At 47.9% G+C, this 22,332-nt stretch overlaps 1 protein-coding gene across 1 annotated transcript; it reads right to left on the minus strand.

Moving 5' to 3' along the window:
• Positions 1-488: 488 nt before the first annotated feature.
• Positions 489-21,152, minus strand: LOC132832434 (zinc-binding protein A33-like). Its single transcript, XM_060850418.1, has 6 exons — positions 20,683-21,152; positions 15,978-16,073; positions 14,369-14,602; positions 11,890-11,912; positions 11,682-11,797; positions 489-1,148 (listed from the first exon to the last, which is right to left on the minus strand). The coding sequence occupies exons 1-6, from the start codon at positions 21,055-21,057 to the stop codon at positions 571-573; spliced, it is 1,422 nt and encodes a 473-aa protein (XP_060706401.1). The 5' UTR covers positions 21,058-21,152; the 3' UTR covers positions 489-570.
• Positions 21,153-22,332: the final 1,180 nt, after the last annotated feature.

Raw genomic sequence — 22,332 nt, forward strand, 5'->3', positions numbered from 1 at the left:
GGGATCTTCCCCCTCCCCCCACCCAGTGACCCAGTGTGTGGGATCTTCCCATTCCCCACCCAGGACCACAGTATGTGGGACCTTCCCATTCCCCCACCCAGTACCCCAGTGTTTGGGATCTTCCCATTCCCCCCCAGTGACCCAGTGTGTTGGATCTTCCCATTCCCCCGCACCCCCAGTGACCCCGTGTTTGGGATCTTCCCCCTCCCCCCACCCAGTGACCCCATGTTTGGGATCGTCCCCCTCCCCCACCCAGTAACCCAATGTGTGGGATCTTCCCATTCCCCCACCCAGTGACCCAGGGTGTGGGATCTTCCTCCTCCCCCACCCAGTGACCCAGGGTGTGGGATCTTCCCCCTCCCCCGACCCAGTGACCCCGTGTTTGGGATCTTCCCCCTCCCCCACCCAGTGACCCAGTGTGTGGGATCTTCCCCCTCCCCCCACCCAGTGACCCCGTGTTTGGGATCTTCCCCCTCCCCCACCCAGTGACCCAGGGTGTGGGATCTTCCTCCTCACCCACCCAGTGACCCAGTGTATGGGATCTTCCCCTCCCCCCCACGGAGAGGCTCTTTATTTGGATGAAGCGATGAATCCCTCATCCTCCTGGATTGTTACTCTCCGGGGACAGATTTTCAGAGGTTCTGTGTTTTTATCCCCATCAATGAGATACGGACTGAAGAAAGGATAGAGTTTCTCAGTGAATGTCCCAGTGAAAGTGTAGATATGGCTCTTGTTCTCTGAGTTATAAAAGGACATCTTCCCTCCCTCATAATCCAGACAGACTCGGACCTTCCTCGGACTCACACTCAGCTTTAAGCATTTCCATGGTTTCTCACCAGCCCAGTATTTATTCCCCTCTCTCAGCGCCAATGCCCAGTATCCATTACCTGGATTCAGGTTGATTTGCCCCTTCCTGTGGATGGACTCCTTGGCCACACCCACATCCCACTCAGTCTTCTTCCCCACTTCCACCTCCCAGGAATGTTTCCCTGATGTGAATCCCTCTGATCCCAGGACACAGACACAGTAACCAAATCTCTCCGGATTGTCGGGAAGCTGCTGCCGATTCCCGGTGTGTCTCACGGTGCTCAGGTCCTCAGACAGGAGAAGGGCAGGATGGGCTGTATTAGGGTCCAAGGTGACTGGAGCTGGGAACAGAGGGACACCAATAAAATGTTAGTCACACTCACTGTAACTCTCACAGCCACTTAGTGACTGGGAACATCAGCAACGATCCAGGATTAGAAATTCATCCCCAGGGAAGGGGTTAAACAGCACTCGGGATAGACCCTGCAATGAGGCTGAGGAAACCCCGTTACAGAGAGAGGGTGGGACAGAGAGAGAGAGAGATGAGAAAGACAGTGTGTCACAGAGAGAGAGAGAGAGGGGGAGAGAAAGGGAGAGGCAGTGTGTGACAGAGAGAGAGGGAGAGAGACGCTGTGTGTGACAGAGAGAAAGAGGGAGAGAGGGAGAAACAGTGTGTGAGACAGAGAGCGAGTGAGAGAGGATGTGTGTGACAGAGAGAGGGGAACTGTGGGCTAAATACGGAGAAGGAGAGAGACGGTGAATTTGACAGAGAGATGCCGAGTGTGACAGAAACAGAGATGGAAAGAGATGGTATCTCTGACAGGGAGAGAGAGAGACGGTGAGTGTGACACAGAGAGAGAGAGAGTCACAGTCAGTGTGGCAGAGAGAGACACACAGTGTATGGTTTCAGGGAGAGAGAGATGGTGTGTGTATCACAGAGAGAGAGAATGTTGTGTGTGATGTAGACAGAGACAGTGAGTGTGATAGAGAGTGAGATGGCGAGAGTATCAGAGAGAGAAAGAGATGGTTTGTGTGACAGAGGGAGAGGCAGAGTGTTTGTGACAGACACACAGAGAGGCAGAGAGTGTGACAGAGAGAGAGAGAGAGAGATGGTGAGTGATAGAATGAGCAGGACTTTTCCACTTAATGGTAAGGTTCTGGGGAGTGTTGCTGAACACAGAGACCTTGGAGTGCAGGTTCATAGCTCCTTGAAAGTAGAGTTGCAGGTAGATAGGATAGTGAAGAAGGTATTTGGTATGCTTTCCTTTATCAGAGCACTGAGTATCAGAGTTGGGAGGTCATATTGCGGCTGTTCAGGACATTGGTTAGACCACTTTTAGAATATTATGTACAATTCTGGTCTCACTCCTATCGGAAGGATGTTGTGAAACTTGAATGGATGCAGAAAAGGTTTACAAGGATGTTGCCAGGTTGGAGGATTTGAGCTATAGGGAGAGGCTGAGTAGGCTGGGGCTATTATCCCTGGAGCATCGGAGGCTGAGGGGTGACTTTATACAGGTTTATAAAATCATGAGGGGCATGGATAGGGTTAAAGAGACAAAGTCTTTTCCCTGGGGTGGGGAACCTGAGGGGCAACCTTTTCATGCAGAAGGTGATGCATGTATGGAATGAGCTGCCAGAGGAAGTGGTGGAGGCTGGTACAATTACAACATTGAAAAGGCATATGGATGGGTTTATGGTTAGGAAGGTTTTCAAGGGATATGGGCCAAGTGCTGGCAAATGGGACTAGATTAGGTGAGGATAACTGCTCGGCATGGATGAGTTGGGCCGAAGGGTCTGTTTCTGTGCTGTACCTCTCTATGATTCTGTGAGTGAGCGAGAGAGAGAGAGAGAGACAGAGAGAGAGAGATGGTCCATTTGACAGAGAGAAAGGAAGAGAGAGACGGTGTCTGTGACAGAGTGAGAGACAGTGACTGCGATAGAGTGGGAGTGAGAAAGAGAGACAGAGACAGAGCGAGAGAGTGTGTGTCACAGAGAGAGTGAGTGTGAGAGAGAGAGAGAGATGTATGTGTGATAGAGAGAGAGAGAGAGAGAGAGAGATGTATACGTGTGACAGAGATAGACAGTGAATGACGAAGTGACAGCGAGTGAGACAGTGATTGCGAGAAAAAGACGTGGTGTGTATGACAAAGAGACAGACGGAGAGAGAGAGAGAGAGAGACAGAGAGAGACAGAGAGAGAGAGAATGATTGCGACAGAGGGACAGAGATACAGGGAGAGAGAGTGAGAGAGGATGAGTGTGTGACAGAGCGAGAGTCACAGAGAGAGGGAGAGTAATGGTGAGTGTGACAGAGTGTCACAAAGTTGGTGTGTAAAAATAGTAAAATTGTAAATGAATTGAAAAGCAGAGTGTGGTCCCTTTCGGAGGAAAAGTGCTCTTTAAGCTTGGAGTTCAGCAGAGAAGGAGGTCTGTGTGCAGCTGTGGGAGACAGACTGTTCTAAAATGGAAACATGTTCCTGTTGGCTTTGTTCATGGGCACCTGAGGTTTGCTGCTGTTTTGACGACAAGTCGAATTTGACCAATTAATTTAAACCAAACACTCTGCCATTCAAAACCCACTGAATTTAAAAACTGATGGTGTTTACAGCCTGAAACCAATCACGTTGTGAGAATTTGGTGCATCATCAGGAATATTGAAGGCAGGGTTTTTTTGAAAATTGAGAGAAGCCAAATGTCATAGAGAGACAAAGCTGACTTTGTCACAATATGATGAAGCTCTCTAACAAGGACCCATCAAATGCACCATTTCCAGCTCCAAATCCTCACAGAAGAATCATCAAAAGAAAGGTGTTTGTGATGTGAGATCAGCAGAAGGAAGATTGGAGACAGCGGAGAAGACATAGATTGTGTCATGTTGAGAGACTAAGTTTAATTTATTGCTCTTATAAATTGGATTTATATGTGGGAACTGTGTTAATGAAACATTCATTCCAGTAGAATTTAATTGAATTAAGGAACAGTGAGTAATTCTGTTCATTTGTTCATTGCTGATGTTAGATCAATACATTGTCAGTGTATATGACAGAGAGAGAGATGGTGCATGGACAGAGAGAGAGCGAGAGAGAGAAAGTGACAGTGCGTGTGTAAATAGAGAGGATGTGTGTGACATAGAGAAAGAGAAAGAGATTGTGACAGACAGAGAGATGGTGCATGTGACAGAGACAGAAAGAGAGAGAAACATTGTGTTTTTAACATAAAGACAGATATAGACAGATGGCGTGTGTAACTGAGAGAGAGAGAGATGGTGTGTGTGACAGAGAGAGATATGGTCTGTGTGACTGAGAGACAGAGACAGAGGGTCACAGCAAGTGTGACAGAGAGAGAGGGGTTGTGTATGACAGAGAGAAAGAGAGAGAGAGAGAGATGTGTGTTGAAACAGGGTGAGTGAGAAGGTTTGTGTAACTGAGAGAGAGAAGGAAAGAGAGACGGTGTATCTGACAGAGACAATGAGAAAGAGAGAGAATGAGACATTGTGTGTGACACAGAGATAGAGAGAGAGGGTGGTGGCAAGTGTGACAGAGGGAGGTTGTGTATGACAGAGAGAAAGAGTGGGGCAGTGTGTGTGAAAGAGGGTAAAAAAGAGAAAGAGACGGTTTGTATGACAATGGGATGGACAGTGCATATGACAAAGAGAGAGAGAGAGAAAGAGAAACGGTGTGTGTGACAGAGGCAGAAATAGAGAGAGATGGTGGACATGACAGAGACAGAGATAGTGTGTGTGACAGAGAGATAGAGAGATATAGTGTATATAACAGAGAGAGAAAGAGAGAGATGGTGTGTGTTACAGAGAGATAGAGAGATATATTGTACATAACAGAGAGAGAGAGAAGTGGTGTGTGTGACAGAGAGATAGAGAAAGAGAAAGAGAGAGATGGTGTGTGTTACAGAGAAACATAGACAGAGGGTCACAGCAAGTGTGACACAGAGAGAGAGGTTGTGTGTGACAGAGAGAGGGAGAGAGGACACGTGTTGAAAGAGGGTGAGAGAGAAGGTTTGTGTGACAGAGAGAGAGAAAGCAAGAGAGACGGTGTGTCTGACAGAAATGATGAGAGAGAGAGAGAGAAAGTGTGTGTGACACAGAGATAGAGAGAGAGAGGGCAATGGCATGTGTGACAGAGAGAGGTTATGTATGACAGAGAGAAAGAGAGAGAACAAGATGGTGTGCATAACAGAGACAGTGACAGTGTGTGTGACAGAGAGGAAGTGAGAGAGAGATAGTGCATGTGACAGGGAGAGAGAGAGAGAGAGAAAGAGATGGTGTGTGTGAAAGAGAGAATTAGAGAGTCAGAGATGGCAAGTATGATGAAAAGAGAGAGGTTATGTGTAACAGAGAGAGAGTGATACGGTGTGTGTGATAGAGGGTGAGAGAGTGAGGCGCTGTGTTTGTCGGAGGGTGAGAAATTGAGGCGCTGTGTGTGACAGAGGGTGAGGCGGTGTGTGTGACAGAGGGTGAGAGAGTGAGGCGGTGTGTGTGACAGAGGGTGAGAGAGTGAGGCGGTGAGTGTGACAGAGGGTGAGAGAGTGAGGCGGTGTGTGTGACAGAGGGTGAGAGAGTGAGGCGGTGTGTGTGACAGAGGGTGAGGCGGTGTGTGTGACAGAGGGTGAGGGAGTGAGGCGGTGTGTGACAGTGGGTGAGAGAGTGAGGTGGTGAGTGTGACGGAGGGTGACAGAGTGAGGCAGTGTGTGAGACAGAGGGTGAGAGAGTGAGGTGTGTGTGACGGAAAGTGAGCGAGTGAAGCAATGAGTGTGACAGAGGGTGAGAGTGTGAGGCGGTGTGTGTAACGGGGATGATAGTGAGGCGGTGTGAGTGACAGAGGGTAAGAGAGAGAGGCAGTGTGTGAGCAACAGAAGGTGAGAGAATGAGGCACTGTGTGTGTGACAGAGGGGAGTGAGTGAGGCGGTGTGTGTGACAGAGGGTGGAGAGTGAGACGGTGTGTGTGAGATGGAGGGTGAGAGAGTGAGGCAGTGTGTGGGACAGAGGGTGAGAGAGTGAGGTGGTGAGTGTGAGATGGAGGGTGAGAGAGTGAGATGTAGTGTGTGACAGAGGGTGAGAGTGAGGTGGTGTGTGTGACAGGGTGAGAGAGTGAGGCGGTGAGTGTGACGGAGGGTGAGAGAGTGAGGTGGTGAGTGTGACAGAGGGTGAGAGAGTGTGGCGCTGTGTGTGACAGAGGGTGAGAGAGTGAGAAGGTGTGTGTGAGATGGAGGGTGAGAGAGTGAGGCGGTGTGTGTGACAGAGGGTGAGAGGGTGAGGCGGTGAGTGTGACAGAGGGTGAGAGAGTGAGGTGCTGTGTGTGACAGAGGTTGAGAGAGTGTGGCGCTGTGTGTGACGGAGGGTGAGAGTGTGAGGTGGTGAGTGTGACAGAGGGTGAAAGAGTGAGGTGGTGAGTGTGATGGAGGGTGAGAGAGTGTGGCGCTGTGTGTGACAGAGGGTGAGAGAGTGTGGCGGTGTGTGTGAGATGGACGGTGAGAGAGTGAGGCAGTGTGTGTGACAGAGGGTGAGAGAGTGAGGCGGTGAGTGTGACAGAGGGTGAGAGAGTGAGGCGCTGTGTGTGACAGAGGGTGAGAGAGTGAGGCGGTGTGTGAGACAGAGAGTAAGAGAGTGAAGTGGTGAGTGTGATGGAGGGTGAGAGAGTGAGGTGGTGAGTGTGACAGAGGGTGAGAGAGTGAGATGGAGTGTGTGACAGAGGGTGAGAGTGAGGTGGTGTGTGTGACAGAGGGTGAGAGTGAGGTGGTGTGAGTGACAGAGCGTGAGAGAGTGAGGCGGTGTGTGTGACAGAGGGTGAGAGAGTGAGGCGGTGTGTGTGACAGAGGGTAAGAGAGTGAAGTGGTGAGTGTGATGGAGGGTGAGAGAGTGAGGCGGTGAGTGTGACTGAGGGTGAGAGAGTGTGGCGGTGTGTGAGACAGAGGGTGAGAGAGTGAGATGGAGTGTGTGACAGAGGGTGAGAGTGAGGTGGTGTGTGTGACAGAGGGTGAGAGAGTGAGACGGTGTGTATGACAGAGGGTGAGAGAGTGAGACGGTGTGTGTGAGATGGAGGGTGACAGAGTGGGGCAGTGTGTGTGACAGAGGGTGAGACAGTGAGGCGGTGTGTGTGACAGAGGGTGAGAGAGTGAGGCAGTGTGTGAGAGAGGGTGAGAGAGTGAGGTGTGTGTGACAGAGGATAAGAGAGTAAGGTGTGTATGTGACGGAGAGTAAGCGAGTGAAGCAATGAGTGTGACAGAGGGTGAGAGTGTGCGGTGGTGTGTGGGGACAGTGGGTGAGAGAGTGAGGTGGTGTGTGTAACAGGGGGTGATAGTGAGGCGGTGTGAGTGACAGAGGGTAAGAGAGAGAGGCAATGTGTGAGCAACAGAGGGTGAGAGAATGAGGCGGTGTGTGTGTGACAGAGGGTGAGAGAGTGAGGTGGTGTGTGTGACACGAGGGTGAGAGAGTGAGGCGGTGTGAGTGACAGACAGAGAGTGAGGCGGTGTGTGACAGAGGGTGAGACAGTGAGGTGATTAGTGTGACAGAAGGTGAGAGAGTGAGGCGGTGGGTGTGAGATGGAGGGTGAGAGAGTGAGGCAGTATGTGTGACAGAGGGCGAGAGAGTGAGGCGGTGTGAGTGACAGACAGAGAGTGAGGCGGTGTGTGACAGAGGGTGAGAGAGTGAGGTGGTGTGTGTGACAGAGGGTGAGAGAGTGAGATGGTGTGTGTGAGATGGAGGGTGAGACAGTGAGGTGATTAGTGTGACAGAGGGTGAGAGAGTGAGGCGGTGAGTGTGACAGAGGGTGAGAGAGTGAGGTGGTTTGTGTGACAGAGGGTGAGAGTGAGGTGGTGTGTGTGACAGAGGGTGAGAGTGAGGTGGTGTGTGTGACAGAGGGTGAGAGTGAGGTGGTGTGAGTGACAGAGGGCGAAAAAGCGAAAGAGACAGTTTATGTGACAGAGAGAGGGATAGTGTATGTGACAGAGAGAGAGAGCAGAACAAGATGGTGTGCATAACAGAGACAGTGAAGGTGTGTGTGACAGAGAGAAAGAGAGAGAGTGGTAGTGCATGAGACAGGGAGGGAGAGAGATGGTGTGTGTGACAGAGAAAAATAGATAGAGTCAGAGATGGCAAGTATGACGAAAAGAGAGATGTTATGTGTAACAGAGTGAGAGTGAGGTGGTGTGTGTGACAGAGGGTGAGAGAGTGAGGTGGTGTGTGTGACAGAGGGTGAGAGAGTGAGGTGGTGTGTGTGACAGAGGCTGAAAGAGAGGCGGTGTGTGAGTGACAGAGGGTGAGAGAGTGAGGTGGTGTGTGTGACAGAGGGTGAGAGAGTGAGGTGGTGTGTGTGACAGAGGCTGAAAGAGTGAGGCGGTGTGTGAGTGACAGAGGGTGAGAGAGTGAGGTGGTGTGTGTGACAGTGGCTGAGAGAGTGAGGTGGTGTGTGTGACAGAGGCTGAAAGAGTGAGGCGGTGTGTGAGTGACAGAGGGTGAGAGAGTGAGGTGGTGTGTGTGACAGAGGGTGAGAGAGTGAGGTGGTGTGTGTGACAGTGGCTGAGAGAGTGAGGTGGTGTGTGTGACAGTATCTGAGAGAGTGAGGTGGTGTATGTGACAGAGGCTGAGAGAGTGAGGCGGTGTGTGAGTGACAGAGGTGAGAGAGTGAGGCGGTGTGTGTGAAAGAGGGTGAGAGAGTGAGGCGCGGTGTGTGACAGAGGGTGAGAGAGTGAGGTGGTGTGTGTGACAGGGTGATAGAGTGAGGCAGTGTGTGTGACAGAGGGTGAGAGAGTGAGGTGGTGTGTGTGACAGAGGGTGAGAGTGAGGTGGTGTGAGTGACAGAGCGTGAGAGAGTAAGGCGGTGTGTGTGACAGAGGGTGAGAGAGTGAGGCGGTGTGTGTGACAAAGGGTAAGAGAGTGAAGTGGTGAGTGTGACAGAGGGTGAGAGAGTGAGGTGGTGAGTGTGACAGAGGGTGAGAGAGTGAGGCAGTGTGTGTGAGAGAGGGTGAGAGAGTGAGGCGGTGTGTGAGACAGAGGGTGAGAGAGTGAGATGGAGTGTGTGACAGAGGGTGAGAGTGAGGTGGTGTGTGTGACAGGGTGAGAGAGTGAGGCGGTGAGTGTGACGGAGAGTGAGAGAGTGAGGCAGTGTGTGTGACAGAGGGTGAGAGAGTGAGATGGAGTGTGTGACAGAGGGTGAGAGTGAGGTGGTGTGTGTGAAAGGGTGAGAGAGTGAGGCGGTGTGTGACAGACGGTGAGAGAGTGAGACGGTGTGTATGACAGAAGGTGAGAGAGTGAGACGGTGTGTGTGAGATGGAGGGTGACAGAGTGAGGCAGTGTGTGTGACAGAGGATGAGAGAGTGAGGTGGTGTGTGTGAGATGGAGGGTGAGTGAGTGAGGCAGTGTGCGTGACAGAGGGTGAGAGAGTGAGGCAGTGCGTGTGAGAGAGTGAGGTGTGTGTGACGGAGGATAAGAGAGTAAGGTGTGTGTGTGACGGAGAGTAAGCGAGTGAAGCAATTAGTGTGACAGAGGGTGAGAGTGTGCAGCGGTGTGTGGGGACAGTGGGTGAGAGAGTGAGGTGGTGTGTGTAACAGGGGGTGATAGTGAGGTGGTGTGAGTGACAGAGGGTAAGAGAGAGAGGCAATGTGTGAGCAACAGAGGGTGAGAGAATGAGGCGGTGTGTGTGTGTGACAGAGGGTGAGAGAGTGAGGCGGTGAGTGTGACAGAGGGTGTGAGAGAGAGGTGGTGCGTGTGACGGAGGGTGAGAGTGAGGCAGTGTGTGTGACAGAGGGTGAGAGAGTGAGGTGGTTTGTGTGACAGGGTGAGAGTGTGAGGCGGTGTGTGTGATAGAAGGTGAGAGAGTCAGGTGGTGTGAGTGACCGAGGGTGAGAGTGAGGTGGTGTGTGTGACAGTGGCTGAGAGAGTGAGGTGGTGTGTGTGTGACAGAGGGTGAGAGAGTGAGATGGTGTGTGTGTGACAGAGGGTGAGAGAGTGAGATGGTGTGTGTAACCAAGGCAGGACAGACACTGTATGTGGCAGCGAAAGAGGAGAGAATTTGAGTGTGATCGAGACAGAAATAGAGAGAGAGAGAGTAAGAGACAGTGTTGTGACAGAGAGATAAAGGGATGGTGTGTAACGAAGAGAGAGAAAGAGAAAGAGGGAGGTGGCAACTATGACAGCGAGAGTGAAGTTTTGAATGACAGGGAGAGAGAGAGTGGGTCATTATGTGTGACAGAGGGTGAGAGACAGTTTCTCCATGAAGAGAGAGGTACAGTGGATGTGACAGACCGTGAGTGTGACAGCGACAAAGAGAGATTGGTGCATGTGAAAGAGTGTGACAGTAAGTGAAGGAGGGAGATAGCAAGTGTGACAGAGGGAGAGAGAGGGGTGATGTTTTTGACAGAGAGAGAGAGAGAGAGAGAAAGAGACGGTGTGTATGACAAAGAGAGTGAGAGGAAACATTTGACAGAGCAAGAGATAGAGAGATGTTGAGTGTGGCAGAGAGAGGGAAAGGGAGACACAGGGAGGGAGATAGTGAGTGTGATAGAGAGAGAGAGAGACAAAGAGAGAGGGTGTCTGTGATATAAACAGAGCTTAAGGAGTGTGTCAGAGTGAGAGTGAGAGAGAGACAGAGACACGGCAAGTCTGACAGAGAGGGAAAGAGAGAGAGAGTGTATGATGGAGAGAGAGAGAGATGGTTTATGAGAGAGGGACAGTGAGTGTGACAGAGAGAGATAGAGTGTGTGAGACAGTGTGTGATAGCGAGAGAGAGAGAGATGGATGTGTGTGAAAGGGAGAGACAGTTAGTATGAGAGAGAGAGAGAGAGAGATGGCAAGTGTGATGATAGAGAGAGAGATAAGTGGTGTGTCTGACAGAGGGGCAGAGTGAGAGAGAGAGAGAGAGAGAGAGAGAGAGAGACTGTTTGCATGATAGAGTGAGAGAGAGAGAAAGAGATGGTTTATGTGACAGAGAGCTGGAGGGGGAGAGGGATGATATGTTTGACAGTGGGAGATGCAATGAGTGCGACAGAGTGAGAGAGAGAGAGAGAGAGATAGTGACTGCAACAGAGTGAGAGAGAGAGAGGAAGACAGTGAGTGTGAGACACAGAGAAAAAGATGGTATGTATCACAGAGAGAGATGGTATGTGTGATAGAGAGATGGTGAGTGTAACAGAGAGAGAGAGAGAGAGAGAGAGAGACACAGTGTGTATTACAGCGAAAGAGAGAGACTGACAGTGCATGTGACAGGGAGAGACAGTGCTTATCATAGAGAGATCGAGAGAGACAGACAGACAGACATGGTCAGAAGGTCACACAATACCAGGTTATTGTCCAACAGGTTTATTTTGAATCCGAAGCTTTCGGAGTGCTGCCCCTTGACGAGGTGCAGACTGAGACGGTGTGTGTGACAGAGAGAGGGACTTGCAGCCTGGCCCAGCTCTGGGAGCTGTCCACCCCAACAAGGCCTTTTATCTGGAAGCTGCAGCCACTGACATCAGTTTAAGGGAAGTCCTTCTGTTGGAAACAAACAGTCACTTGTGACCATTAGCCTCTGACCATCGCAATCCAGTCTGACTGCTGTTAGACAGAATAATCAAAGAAGGAACAGGATCTTATGCTGGAGTTTTGTGGAAGATGGATAAAGATAAACAGAATGTTGGGTCAATGATCCACAAAGGGAGGTTGAAGAAGCAATGTCCCTTCGCAGTACTAGGAGTGTCCAGCAGGTGGAGTGGGTCACTGTGACTCTGTAATCAGTCAATTCTGTATTTTCATAGAAAACTGACTGAAGTGAAATCTCACCAGTTACCAAGACAATTAAACATTTATTGTGAATACACAGCTCCCTTCTACTCATAAATATGAGAGTTGTTGAAGAGCTGGTGTCAGGAAGCTCACACCCACCTGTATTAATCACTGTCAGCATCTTTTTCCACACTCTGTACTGCAGGGAGCCGATGTACTTGCCCACATTTATTAAAGGGTAAACCTTCTGTGGCTCTGGGAGAGTTTGCTTCACTCTGAAACAGGAGATAAAAGTCTGTGTGCATCAATCCATTGTAGGTGAGGGATATGTTAGAAATAAAAATCAAATCGAGGATGTAAGCTTTACCTTTTCTTTGTATCCGGAAATTTCTGTGGAACAAAAACATTTTAAGAGTTAGTGTTTCGAGAACACTTTATGACAAAAAGTAAAGTTCCAGACTGGATTCCCCAAAACATGAATATTTTAAGTTCAGGAAGTTATTAGGCAGTGTCTTCCTGTCCTCACTGGACTGAGTTCCTCCACAATATTACAAATTACTGGATCTTACTGCACAGAACAACTCACAGAGATCCAACCCAATTGGAATATCTTCATGGATGTTAAATTGCTGGGATTAGTTTATTGGTTACAGAGTCACTTTAATGTTTACTTCCCTGTTATAATGTGTATGTGTACTGAAGACAAATGTTTCTGGGAATCCACACCAGGATTGTCCAATAGAATTCACTGACCCTCCTGGAAAGAGGGTGAAGCTGCAATTTTAGTTTTATGTTCAGTACCAGGACTCATCAACTAGTCTCCGAATCTTTGTCTGCAGTCAGGCCACTCTGTGTAACCTGAAACCCTGAACCATACAGACTGAATTATAATGTCAGGGACATTCACTGTGAGTCACTCTGAGCTCAATGACCAACCAGCTGAATGGCAACTCCATTGTCAGAGGGACCAGGTTTCAGCTGAGCTGTTAAACTGAGGTTCCACACTCTCTCCCCATTGAATAGTTTCACTATGTACTGAGGTTCTACCTGTCCCCAGTGTTGGGAAGGATGGGCCTGGCCTCACTGCTGTGGAATGCTCCAAGTAGTTGGACTGTTCCCCATCACTGTCCTTCATGGAGACATTTACAAAGAGAAACACCTTTCACCACAATCCATCAGGAAGTGGTCAGTACATAACATCCTTGATACCCTGAGGGAAAAGGAGAGGCTGGATCCTGTCGTGGTGAGAGAGGGCACCTGTGAGATCCTTCATGTATACCCAGTCGGTCTGTGTCACCACATGCTGCCCTCGAAGTGCCTGCAGGGAGGAGAGACTGTCACACATCTCCTTCTGGAAAGGGCCTTTGTAAAGGAAGGCTGGAGGAAGATGCAGTGGTTTGTGTCGAGGTCCATCCAGAGCAGCTCCATGATGCGGGACTCTGTGCTCTATGGTCTGTTCCCAGAGAGACACACCGAGACAAACAGTGACTGTGCCTGGAGGACCATCAACTCAGTGAAAGATGCTCTTTGGTCCTCCCAAAACTTGTTGGTCTTCCAAACAGAGAGTTGACCTTGACCGACTGTTGCAGACTGGGACATTCCAAGGCCCAGGACTACGTGCTGAGGGACACATTAAACCTTGGGGCAGCTGCCGCCCAGGCACAGTGGGGAAAGACCACTGTCTGAGGGCTTTCTATTGAAGTGAATCCGTTCAGTTATCAGTCCTTCCTGGTGCCTCAAATGGATGTAAATCTAGTCTTGGACAAGTCACAACTGCCTTTGGTTTGTTTGGTGGATAGAGTCAAGCTCCAATGTTTGTTGTTTCTCCATATGTGACTGGACAGAACCAATCTGCTTTACTGCCTGTGTATATAAAGGTAGCTTTATGAATAAAGTATATTTTTGAAATTAAAATAACAATGAACTGAGTAGATCCCAAGAGGAACACTGGAGTTCTCCCTGTGTGCTGGTCAACATTTATCCCTCAGCCCACACTGGCACCGCAGACGGTGGTGTTGCCATAGTCTTTACCAGGCCATAGGGCTGCTCTCTCATTGGGGAGAGGTGACTGGTGGTGATTACCCTGCGGGTCATCATACCTCAGACAAGGGGAGAGGTTGGGAAGGAGGGTCCTTCATGGTAACCTCAGACAGTGATGGGAATTGAACCCTTGCTGTTGGTATCACACTGCTTCACAAACCGCCCCCTTCAGCATTTCAATACACAACAGAGAATTACCTACATTAAGTTCTCAGGGGCTCGCTGAACACAGTGAAAATTACAGAAAATCATATTGATTCTGATATAAATGGTTGTCATGTGGGGACACACCCCTCCCATTGTCTGAACATTTCACTATTTAACTGCTGAGAGAAAGCTCGATCTGTCTGTGTATCTGAGCCTGTGGAGAGTTCTCTCTCCTGGACAGAACCATTCCTGTTCCAGCCAGGGACACTGTAAACATGTTACAGCCTGGCTGGTCCCTGCACTGTAGGTCCCAGAGTCTGATCAGCAGCTGGACTGGAAATGTACCCTCAGGGGAGAATGGTCTGACCGTCCTGAGGGTTTCTCACTCTTTATGAAGCTGATTTTCCTCATGGTTTCAGCTCATTACAATGTTCCCCTGTAATATTTCCCTGGAGTGGACACACTCCAGATTGTGTCATTTCCATGTTAAAGACAGCAGTTCGTGCTCTTGGGTGTGAGACAGAGAAAACCCAATGTCCCAGGTCACTGGTGTGCTGTTACTCAGTGAGGTTTATACTCTACATTTTAAGGATAGAATCTGCAATTCATCAAGACAATCTCAAAGAAAAGAGGCAAAGGAAAGAAAAATAAATAGTTACTGTTAAAAATGTGATGCTGTCCTGTTCCCTCAGCTCTTGTTCAATATCCTGAACAGTGACTGAAAGGGATGAGATTTCCTCTGTTATCTTTGCAATCCTCTCCTTCATCTCCTGACTGTGTTTCTCTTTTTCCAGTTTCAGATCTTCCAACACAATCCTCTCTTCCTCACGGAGAAACTGATGAAGTTTTTCAAATTCAGTTTTAATTTGTTTCTCTGTTTTTACGCCTTGGTCCTTTGGGAAATAATAATCAGATTGAACAAAAACAAATGAAGAGTTTTAAAATGTTGTTCAGCCTGAGCAGTCATAGAGTCATAAAGATGTACAGCACAGAAACAGACCCTTCAGTGAGACCCATCCATGCTGACCAGATATGCAAATTAATCTCATCCCGTTTGCCAGCACTTGGCCCACATCCCTCCAAACCCTTCTGATTCATACACCCATCCCCATGTCATTTAAATGTTATTCTTGTACCAGCCTCCACCACTTCCTCTGGCAGTTCTTTCCATACATGCACCACCCTCTTCACAGGTCCCTTTAAAATCTTTCTCATCTCACCTTAAACCTATGGCCTGCAGTTTCAGCCTTCATGACCCTAGAGAAAAGACCTGGGCTATTCATCCAATCTCTGCCCCTCATGATTTTATAAACTTCTACAAGGTCATGCCTCAGCCTCCAATGCTCCAGGGAAAACAGCCCCAGCCTATTCAGCCTCTCCCTTTAACTCAATTCCTCCAACCCTGGCAGCACCTTGTAAATCTTTTCTGAAGCCTTTCTCATTTCACAGCATCTTTCCTGCAGCAGGGAGACCAGAATTGAATTCCAGCAGTATTCCAGAAGTGGTATAACTAATGTTCTGTACAGTCGCAACATGACCTCCTAGCTCCTGTACCCAATGCACTGTTCATGTCTGACTCATATCAGTAAATTATTAAAACTTTCCCAATCTGATCAAATCCATGATGTGGAGAAACATCTTCTCTGGATCCACATTTTCAAATCCTATTAGAATTTTTAAAAATTCTAACAGATTAGCCTCAGTCTTCTCTTTTCCAAAGAAATGACTCACAACCTGTTCAATCATTCCTAAAAGTGCTAAATTCTGATAGAACATAGAACCATACAGCCAGTACAGACCCTTCGGCCCTCGATATTGCACCGACCTGTGAAACCAATCTGAAGCCCATCTAACCTATACTATTCCATTTTCATACATATGTGTATCCAATAATCATTTAAATGCCCTTAAAGTTGGCGAGTCTCCTACGGCTGTAGGCAGACCATTCCATGCCCCAACTATTCTCTGAGTAAAGGAACAATTTCTGATATCTGTCCTATATTTATCACCCCTCACTTTAAAGTTATGTCTTCTTGTGCTAGCCATCACCATCTGAGGAAAAAGGCCTCACCGTCCTGCCTATCTAACCCTCTGATTATCTTACATGTCTCAATTAAGTCACCTCTCAACCTTCTTCTCTCTCATGAAAATATCCAGGTTAGTTCATGCAATATCTATTTGTAATATGGAGACTGGAATTCTGCACAGTGCAATTCTGAATGGTTACAATTCTGTACAAAATATAGAACAAAGTAAGATCATAAGTACCTGAATGTGGGACAATGTTTTCTCATAATCACTTTTGACAGTTTCACATTCCTTCTTCTTCTCCTGAATTGGCTTCAGGGAGGTTTCCAGTTCCTCCTGAACAAAACCATCAATTAATTAGCACATTTTCAGAAATACATCCCCCAAAAATGAAACATCATCAAATTGAAATTCATATTGGCACAGACTTGGAATGATTGGGGAAATGATTAAATCAAGTGTGAGAAAAACATTCAGTCAATGACTGACATTTGTCTGGAATTTGCGGCCTAGTTTGATTGTGGAGGCATGAGAGATGTTGTAACCTGCAAGACTATGGGTCAGGGCCTGGACGGTGGGATCAGTATGGGTGGCTAGTGTTTAAATTTGTATTTACACTGATTCAGAAATGATCAGCTGAATAGCCTCTTCCTGCCATTACTTTCTCTGGTTTTATCAAATGAAGGCCATAAAAGTACAAATGTTGCTTCATGGTGTTCGGTGTAACAAACAGAGCCAGAGAAGTGGCCAATGAAATTTACTCTGGAGAAGTGTAAGGTGATGCATTTGCAGAGAGTACACAATGACAGGTCAGATACTGAGAGGTGTAGAGGCACAGAAGGACTTTGAAGAATATGTCCACAGATTCCTGCAGGTAGCAACACAGCAAGGTAAGGCTATTAAAGAGACAGATGGAATCTTTATTTTATGGCCAGTGTATAAACTGTAAGAACAGGATGTGTACATTTAATTGTAGAAATTATTAATAAGGCCACAGCTACAACACTGAACCCCGTTCTGCTCATCACATTACAGGAAGGATGGGCCCACGCCACAGCAGTGTGTTCCCATGGTGAATTGTACACATAAGGAAAGATGAAATAAACCAGGCTGTTTCCTTCAGGAAGGGGGTTGTACTAAATTAAGAGAGGCACCGTGAGAAATTGGATGGGAAGAACATAACTTCCTAAGTAATGATTTCATTGATCGAGTTAGTGGAATTGCTAAAACACTTGAGGGGAACTGAGAAATCTTTTCACAGGGTTCACTGCCTGAAAGTGTGAGAGAGACAGAAACACTTGTCACAGTGTGACAATGCTGTCACTTTAAGAGTTATTTTGTCCTTTCTTTTGAAGAGAGGTTGTAAGGCAGAGATACAGAACTGGCTGCTGAAGACCTTGTGAGCTTGGGGTCATTGGGTTTTTTTTCACAGGCTGAATGGGTGTGGCCAGATCTCATATTTCTGGGTTTTGGTTTTTCCAGTAACATTTGATGATATTAGGGTCTCAAAAGAAGCTTCAGTCAATGTCTCTTTGCTGCTCCTCTCTCTGAATCTTCTCTTGATGTTTTTTCCTCATAAATTAGAGAACCGCATGAGAGAATCTGTGTCTGAATTTTCCTTTGTTCCAAGGGGTGTGTTTAGGGATGTTCTTGTATTAGAGCAGTTAATTAGTAATAGTTGCTGCATGGATTATTTGGTTAAGTTTTCCAACAGTTAAGTTATTCTAAATGACTCTTTCTTTGGTTGTATTTTAACGACAGTGTTTCAATAAGTTGTGTTTTGCTGAATGTCAAGTAGTTTGATCAGTTGTATCAGATCTTTTACAAATTTAATTGCCTTTAAATTTTGAAAATGTTTGGGTCTGGGCTATATTCTTAAAATGTTTGGAGGGGTCTGGTCTGGTCCACAACAACATTTAAAACATTTTCCAAGGCTCCAGGACAGAAGCTGGAAAGTGGGATCAGGACTGATGGCTCTTTATCTGCCAGCACAGATACAATAGGCTGAGCAGACACATTGGAGCTGGAGTAGGCCATTCAGTCCCTCAGGCCATGCTGTGCCATTCTAGATCAGGGCTGATCATCTACATCAGTCCCTTTTCCTGCACTAACCCCATATCCCCTTGATCCCTTCACTCTCTAGAAATAGCTGGATCTCTGTCTTGAACATACTCAGTGACTGACCTGCCACAGGTCTCTGGGGTCAAGAATTCCCAAACTTCACCACCATCTGAATGGTCTCCCTCTGTGCTGTAAATGTTTGTGTTTCTGTGGTTGTTGATGGTGTCTTCTGTCCCTGGTTCATGGGGTTTCTGAGGAATTTCATTCCCATATGTCCCTCGTCTGCCTGACACCAGGCTCCCTGCACTAACAACTCTACTCACAACTCGGTCCCAGCAGGAGACTCCCAGGAGGACAGCAAGACTCCAGCCTGGGAGTAGTCACTGTCACAGCAGACTTCTCCAGTGGGTTATGGAGCAGTAAAGGGAGGCAGCAGGTCCAGGGCTAATCGCCTGTCCAAGTGAGGCAGTCAGGCTGGCTAAAGGCACAGATGTGGCCTGAGACAGACAGGAGGGGGTTAATACAATAGGGGTGTGAAATGAAAAGGGCCAGACAATGGTGGGAAGGGGGAAAGGCAGGGACAGGGAAGAAAACTTAAATGATGTGGTCGGAAGGTGCAGAAAGGAGAGTGACAGTGATGGGGGCATGGGAGTGGGGTCAGGGAAGGGTGGGAGTTACATGTTCAGAGTGCGGAACTGAATGTGACAATGAGGGTGTTGGTGAGTGTGAGGGAGTAGGGGAGTTGGACAAGGGGCAGTGTCAGGGTTAGGCTGGAGTAGGGAGCTGGATGGGTCTGGGCTCGGAGGTCAATGAAAATTCTGAAATAAGCACAGTGACCGGGGGGAGAGGAGCATAGCAGAGGGTGGGGAACAGAGGAAAGGATCAGATCATCAAGTATTGTTGGGGAAGTTAGAGGGGGAGGATTCATGTTGAAGGATTACAGTGAGAATTAAAGATTCACCATCTTCTCAGCACCTTCAAGATAATGTCCTTCACAGAGAACGCATTGGGGCGAAGGGGGAGAGACCTCAGCCTTGGAGGCTCAGTTAATGTACAGCTACAACATCGCAAACTGAATGTAAACTGGACATTGTCTAAGTAATAAGCTATAGACTGAAGGCTCATGTGAAGTGCTCACTAAACACCGCCATGGGATAGACTGTCAGAACCCTGAACTCCCAGCCAGGGCTCTCAATGCAGTGAGCTCCCTCTGAGGGGTAACTCCCATGCAGCAGCTTTGGGTGGATGGAGGGAGGGAGGAGGAGGCTTGGCAGTGCTTGCATGTGAAGCCATGCAGGAGCCTACACTGCCCCGGGACTCTGGATCAGGAGGAGATGGAGATGGATCCCTTATACATGTTACTCTTTCCCAGGTTACAGGGCTGGGTCACTGGGACAGTGACAGTCAGAGTGAGCTACGTGCCACATACATGGAATGCACTGTCCTGGTCAAGGTTACAACCTCCTTTCACATGGCAGAGTGAGGAAGAGGAGAAGCAGTCATGGGGTGTACAGGATGGGCCGCTCCATGTTGAGGAGGGGGCAGGGCAGGCTCTCACTCACCATGTGAGCAGCCTGAGAATATCCCAAAGGTTAGGGTGCTGAGGTCAACTGTCCTGAGGAGACTGCACTGTCAGCCATGGAGACCAGCTTCCTCCTGCTTCCCCCATCCGTCTGTCTGATCTGGGACCAGGAAACTGTTCTCACCTGGTACATGGCACTTGGCCTATCTGCATATTGTGATCATGTCTGATATCTGAACTCTTGCTTCTTAATAAATGTCATAAATCTATCTTGGCAAGTTCTGAACCATTTGCTTTGGATAATTGGAGCCTCCTGAATGTTAAAACTTCCATGTACTTGTTTTAAAACCTCTCCCTGGCCTTGTCTTCCCCATTTCTCTGCAATCTCCTTCAGCCTCACAATCCTATTAGACACCTGCTCTCATCAACTTCTGAAAATCCCTGATTTTCATCGCTCCCTCATTGGTGGCTGTACCATTAGCAGTCTAGGCCTGAGCTTCTGGAAAGTTCTCCCAAAGTCTCTTCACCTTTCCCTCTCTCTCTCTCTCTCTCTCTCTCTCTCTCTCTCTCTCTCTCTCTCTCTCTCCCCCTCAGGAGGATAAACCTCTCCCTGTTTGACCAAGCTTCTGGCCATGGCCCTCATGTCACCTGATGTGGTTTGGTGTCTAAGTTCACTTCATAAACTTCCCTTCAAGGGCCCTTGCAAGTTTTATGACATCAAAAAACACCCATAAAATATAAGTTTTCATTGTTGTTCTAAAGTAAAAAAATTCATCTAATTCCTAAGTAATTGAAGGATAATTAGTGAAAGATGGCGAAACCTGAATCTCTGAATGTTCCCTGTTCAGGATTCCATTCCCTGTTTTCATCACCTACTCTTATCTAATTCTGGCCTCTTGAACACCCCCATTTTAATCACTCCCCCATCGGTGTCGCCACCTTTTGCATTCCAGGCCCTGAGCCTCTGCAATGTTCTCTCTCAGCCTCTCACTCTCGTCCCCTCTCTTTTTTCTCTTTCAGGAAGATAAACTTCTCCCTCTTTTACCAAGCTTCTGACCAGTGTTCTAACATCACCTGATGTGACTCAGGGTTTAATGTAATTTTAGAACAGACCCCTGAAAAGCATTAAGATCTTTTATGAGATTAAAAGCATTGGATACTTATAAGAATTTGTGCTCGATGTAAACTGAAGATCAATCGAAAGTGAATCTTTGACCCTCTGTGGTTTAACGGAAGGAAAAAGATTCACAAAGTCGTTGAAAAATAATCATTGTGAGACACTCAAACCTGAATCTCTGAATGTTCCCTGGTCACGATTCCATTCTCTGTCCCTGTATTTTATTTTACTCAGTGTCTCCTCACCTTAAACTCTTCAGCAGCTTCTTCCACTGGCAGCACCTCGTGGTTTTGATGACCTTTTGAAATCTGACAAACAAGACAGATGAGCTGATTATCAGTTTTACAGAAAATCTTCAGTTTCTCCTTGTGTCGGCTGCATTCCTGCAGAATTTCACCACCTCCACCGCTTTTTACAAATGATTCCACAATGTTGGAGAGAGTGCGGTGGGATCTCAGGGTCCTGGAGGAAGTCTCCTTTCTACAGACAGGACAGCAGGCAGTGTCAGCTTTCTCCCAGTACTGGGTCACACAGGATCGACAGAAGCTGTGATCACAGTCAAGTAAGACAGGATCTTTATACAGATCATGGCAAACAGCACAGGAAAGATCAGCTTCCATCGTGAAGGATTAATCTCTGTGCTCTGTGCTCAAAGTAAAATGGTGATCAGTGTTCAGTGAAATACTTTCAGTTTCATTTCCTGATTCGAGCAGCAACATTATAAAACAGATTCCAGAAAAAGGCAGGACAAGGTAGGAAGCTAAACAGATCACAGATAAACAAGATTGGTTCATTAATTTTTAACCAGCGAATCAGTCTGCTTTGCTGGTCTGACTTTGTTTCTGGTCAGTAAAAATATCAACATGTTTTCATGTTATTCTTAAGGAGGACAAAGACAGAGCAGCTAATCTGGAGAGGAGGGCTTTATACTGTGTTCCCACAGGAGTCTGATTACAGCAGGAGTGTCATCGTGTCACAGAGTGAGGGTAACTGAAGGAAATTATTACAGTGTAAATAAGACAACAGTTTACTTTTACTATGGAGTGAAATATCAAAGGTTTGTGAAACAGAGATGATGGGTATTAACCTGCACAGTGTAGTGGACTGTTTGTAAACATTATGGGAGGAATCTGATTGGGGTCCAAATGACAGGGACTATGACAGGAAATCTGGGGAAATCATGTGAAAATCCAGTGAGCCTTTCTCCATGTCAGGAACAAGAAGTCACATTTTGAGTTCCTGACTTTGAATTGAGATTCTAGCTTGGGAAGGGTGAAATCTTCGGGTAAAAAATGAGGGCTGCAGATGCTGGAGATAACAGCTGAAAATGTGTTGCTGGTTAAAGCACAGCAGGCCAGGCAGCATCTCAGGAATAGGAAATTCGACGTTTCGGGCAAAAGCCCTTCATCAGGAATGAGGAGAGTCTGCCAAACAGGCTAAGATAAAAGGTTGGGAGGAGGGACTTGGGGGAGGGGCGATGGAGATGTGATAGGTGGAAGGAGGTCAAGGTGAGGGTGATAGGCCGGAGTGGGGTGGGGGCGGAGAGGTCAGGAAGAAGATTGCAGGTTAGGAGGGCGGTGCTGAGTTGAGGGAACCGACTGAGACAAGGTGGGGGAAATGAGGAAACTGGAGAAATCTGAGTTCATTCCTTGTGGTTGGAGGGTTCCCAGGCGGAAGATGAGGCGCTCCTCCTCCAGTCGTCGTGTTGTTATGTTCTGCCGGTGGAGGAGTCCAAGGACCTGCATGTCCTCGGTGGAGTGGGAGGGAGAGTTAAAGTGTTGAGCCACGGGGTGGTTGGGTTGGTTGGTCCGGGCGTCCCAGAGGTGTTCTCTGAAGCGTTCCGCAAGTAGACGGCCCGTCTCCCCAACATAGAGGAGGCCACATTGGGTGCAGCG

The sequence above is a fragment of the Hemiscyllium ocellatum genome, chromosome 35 (assembly GCF_020745735.1).
Source record: "Hemiscyllium ocellatum isolate sHemOce1 chromosome 35, sHemOce1.pat.X.cur, whole genome shotgun sequence".
NCBI lineage: Eukaryota > Metazoa > Chordata > Chondrichthyes > Orectolobiformes > Hemiscylliidae > Hemiscyllium > Hemiscyllium ocellatum.

Excerpts from the sequence above, each read along its gene's own strand:
- LOC132832434 (XM_060850418.1), bottom strand. The coding sequence starts at position 21,057 with ATGGAAGCTGATCTTTCCTGTGCTGTTTGCCATGATCTGTATAAAGAT. Across the intron at positions 11,913-14,368 it reads ACAGCATCACATTTTTAACA|AAATTTCCGGATACAAAGAA; the intron begins GTAACTATTTAT and ends TTTGTTCCACAG. Across the intron at positions 1,149-11,681 it reads GCTGACAGTGATTAATACAG|CTCCAGTCACCTTGGACCCT; the intron begins GTGGGTGTGAGC and ends CTCTGTTCCCAG.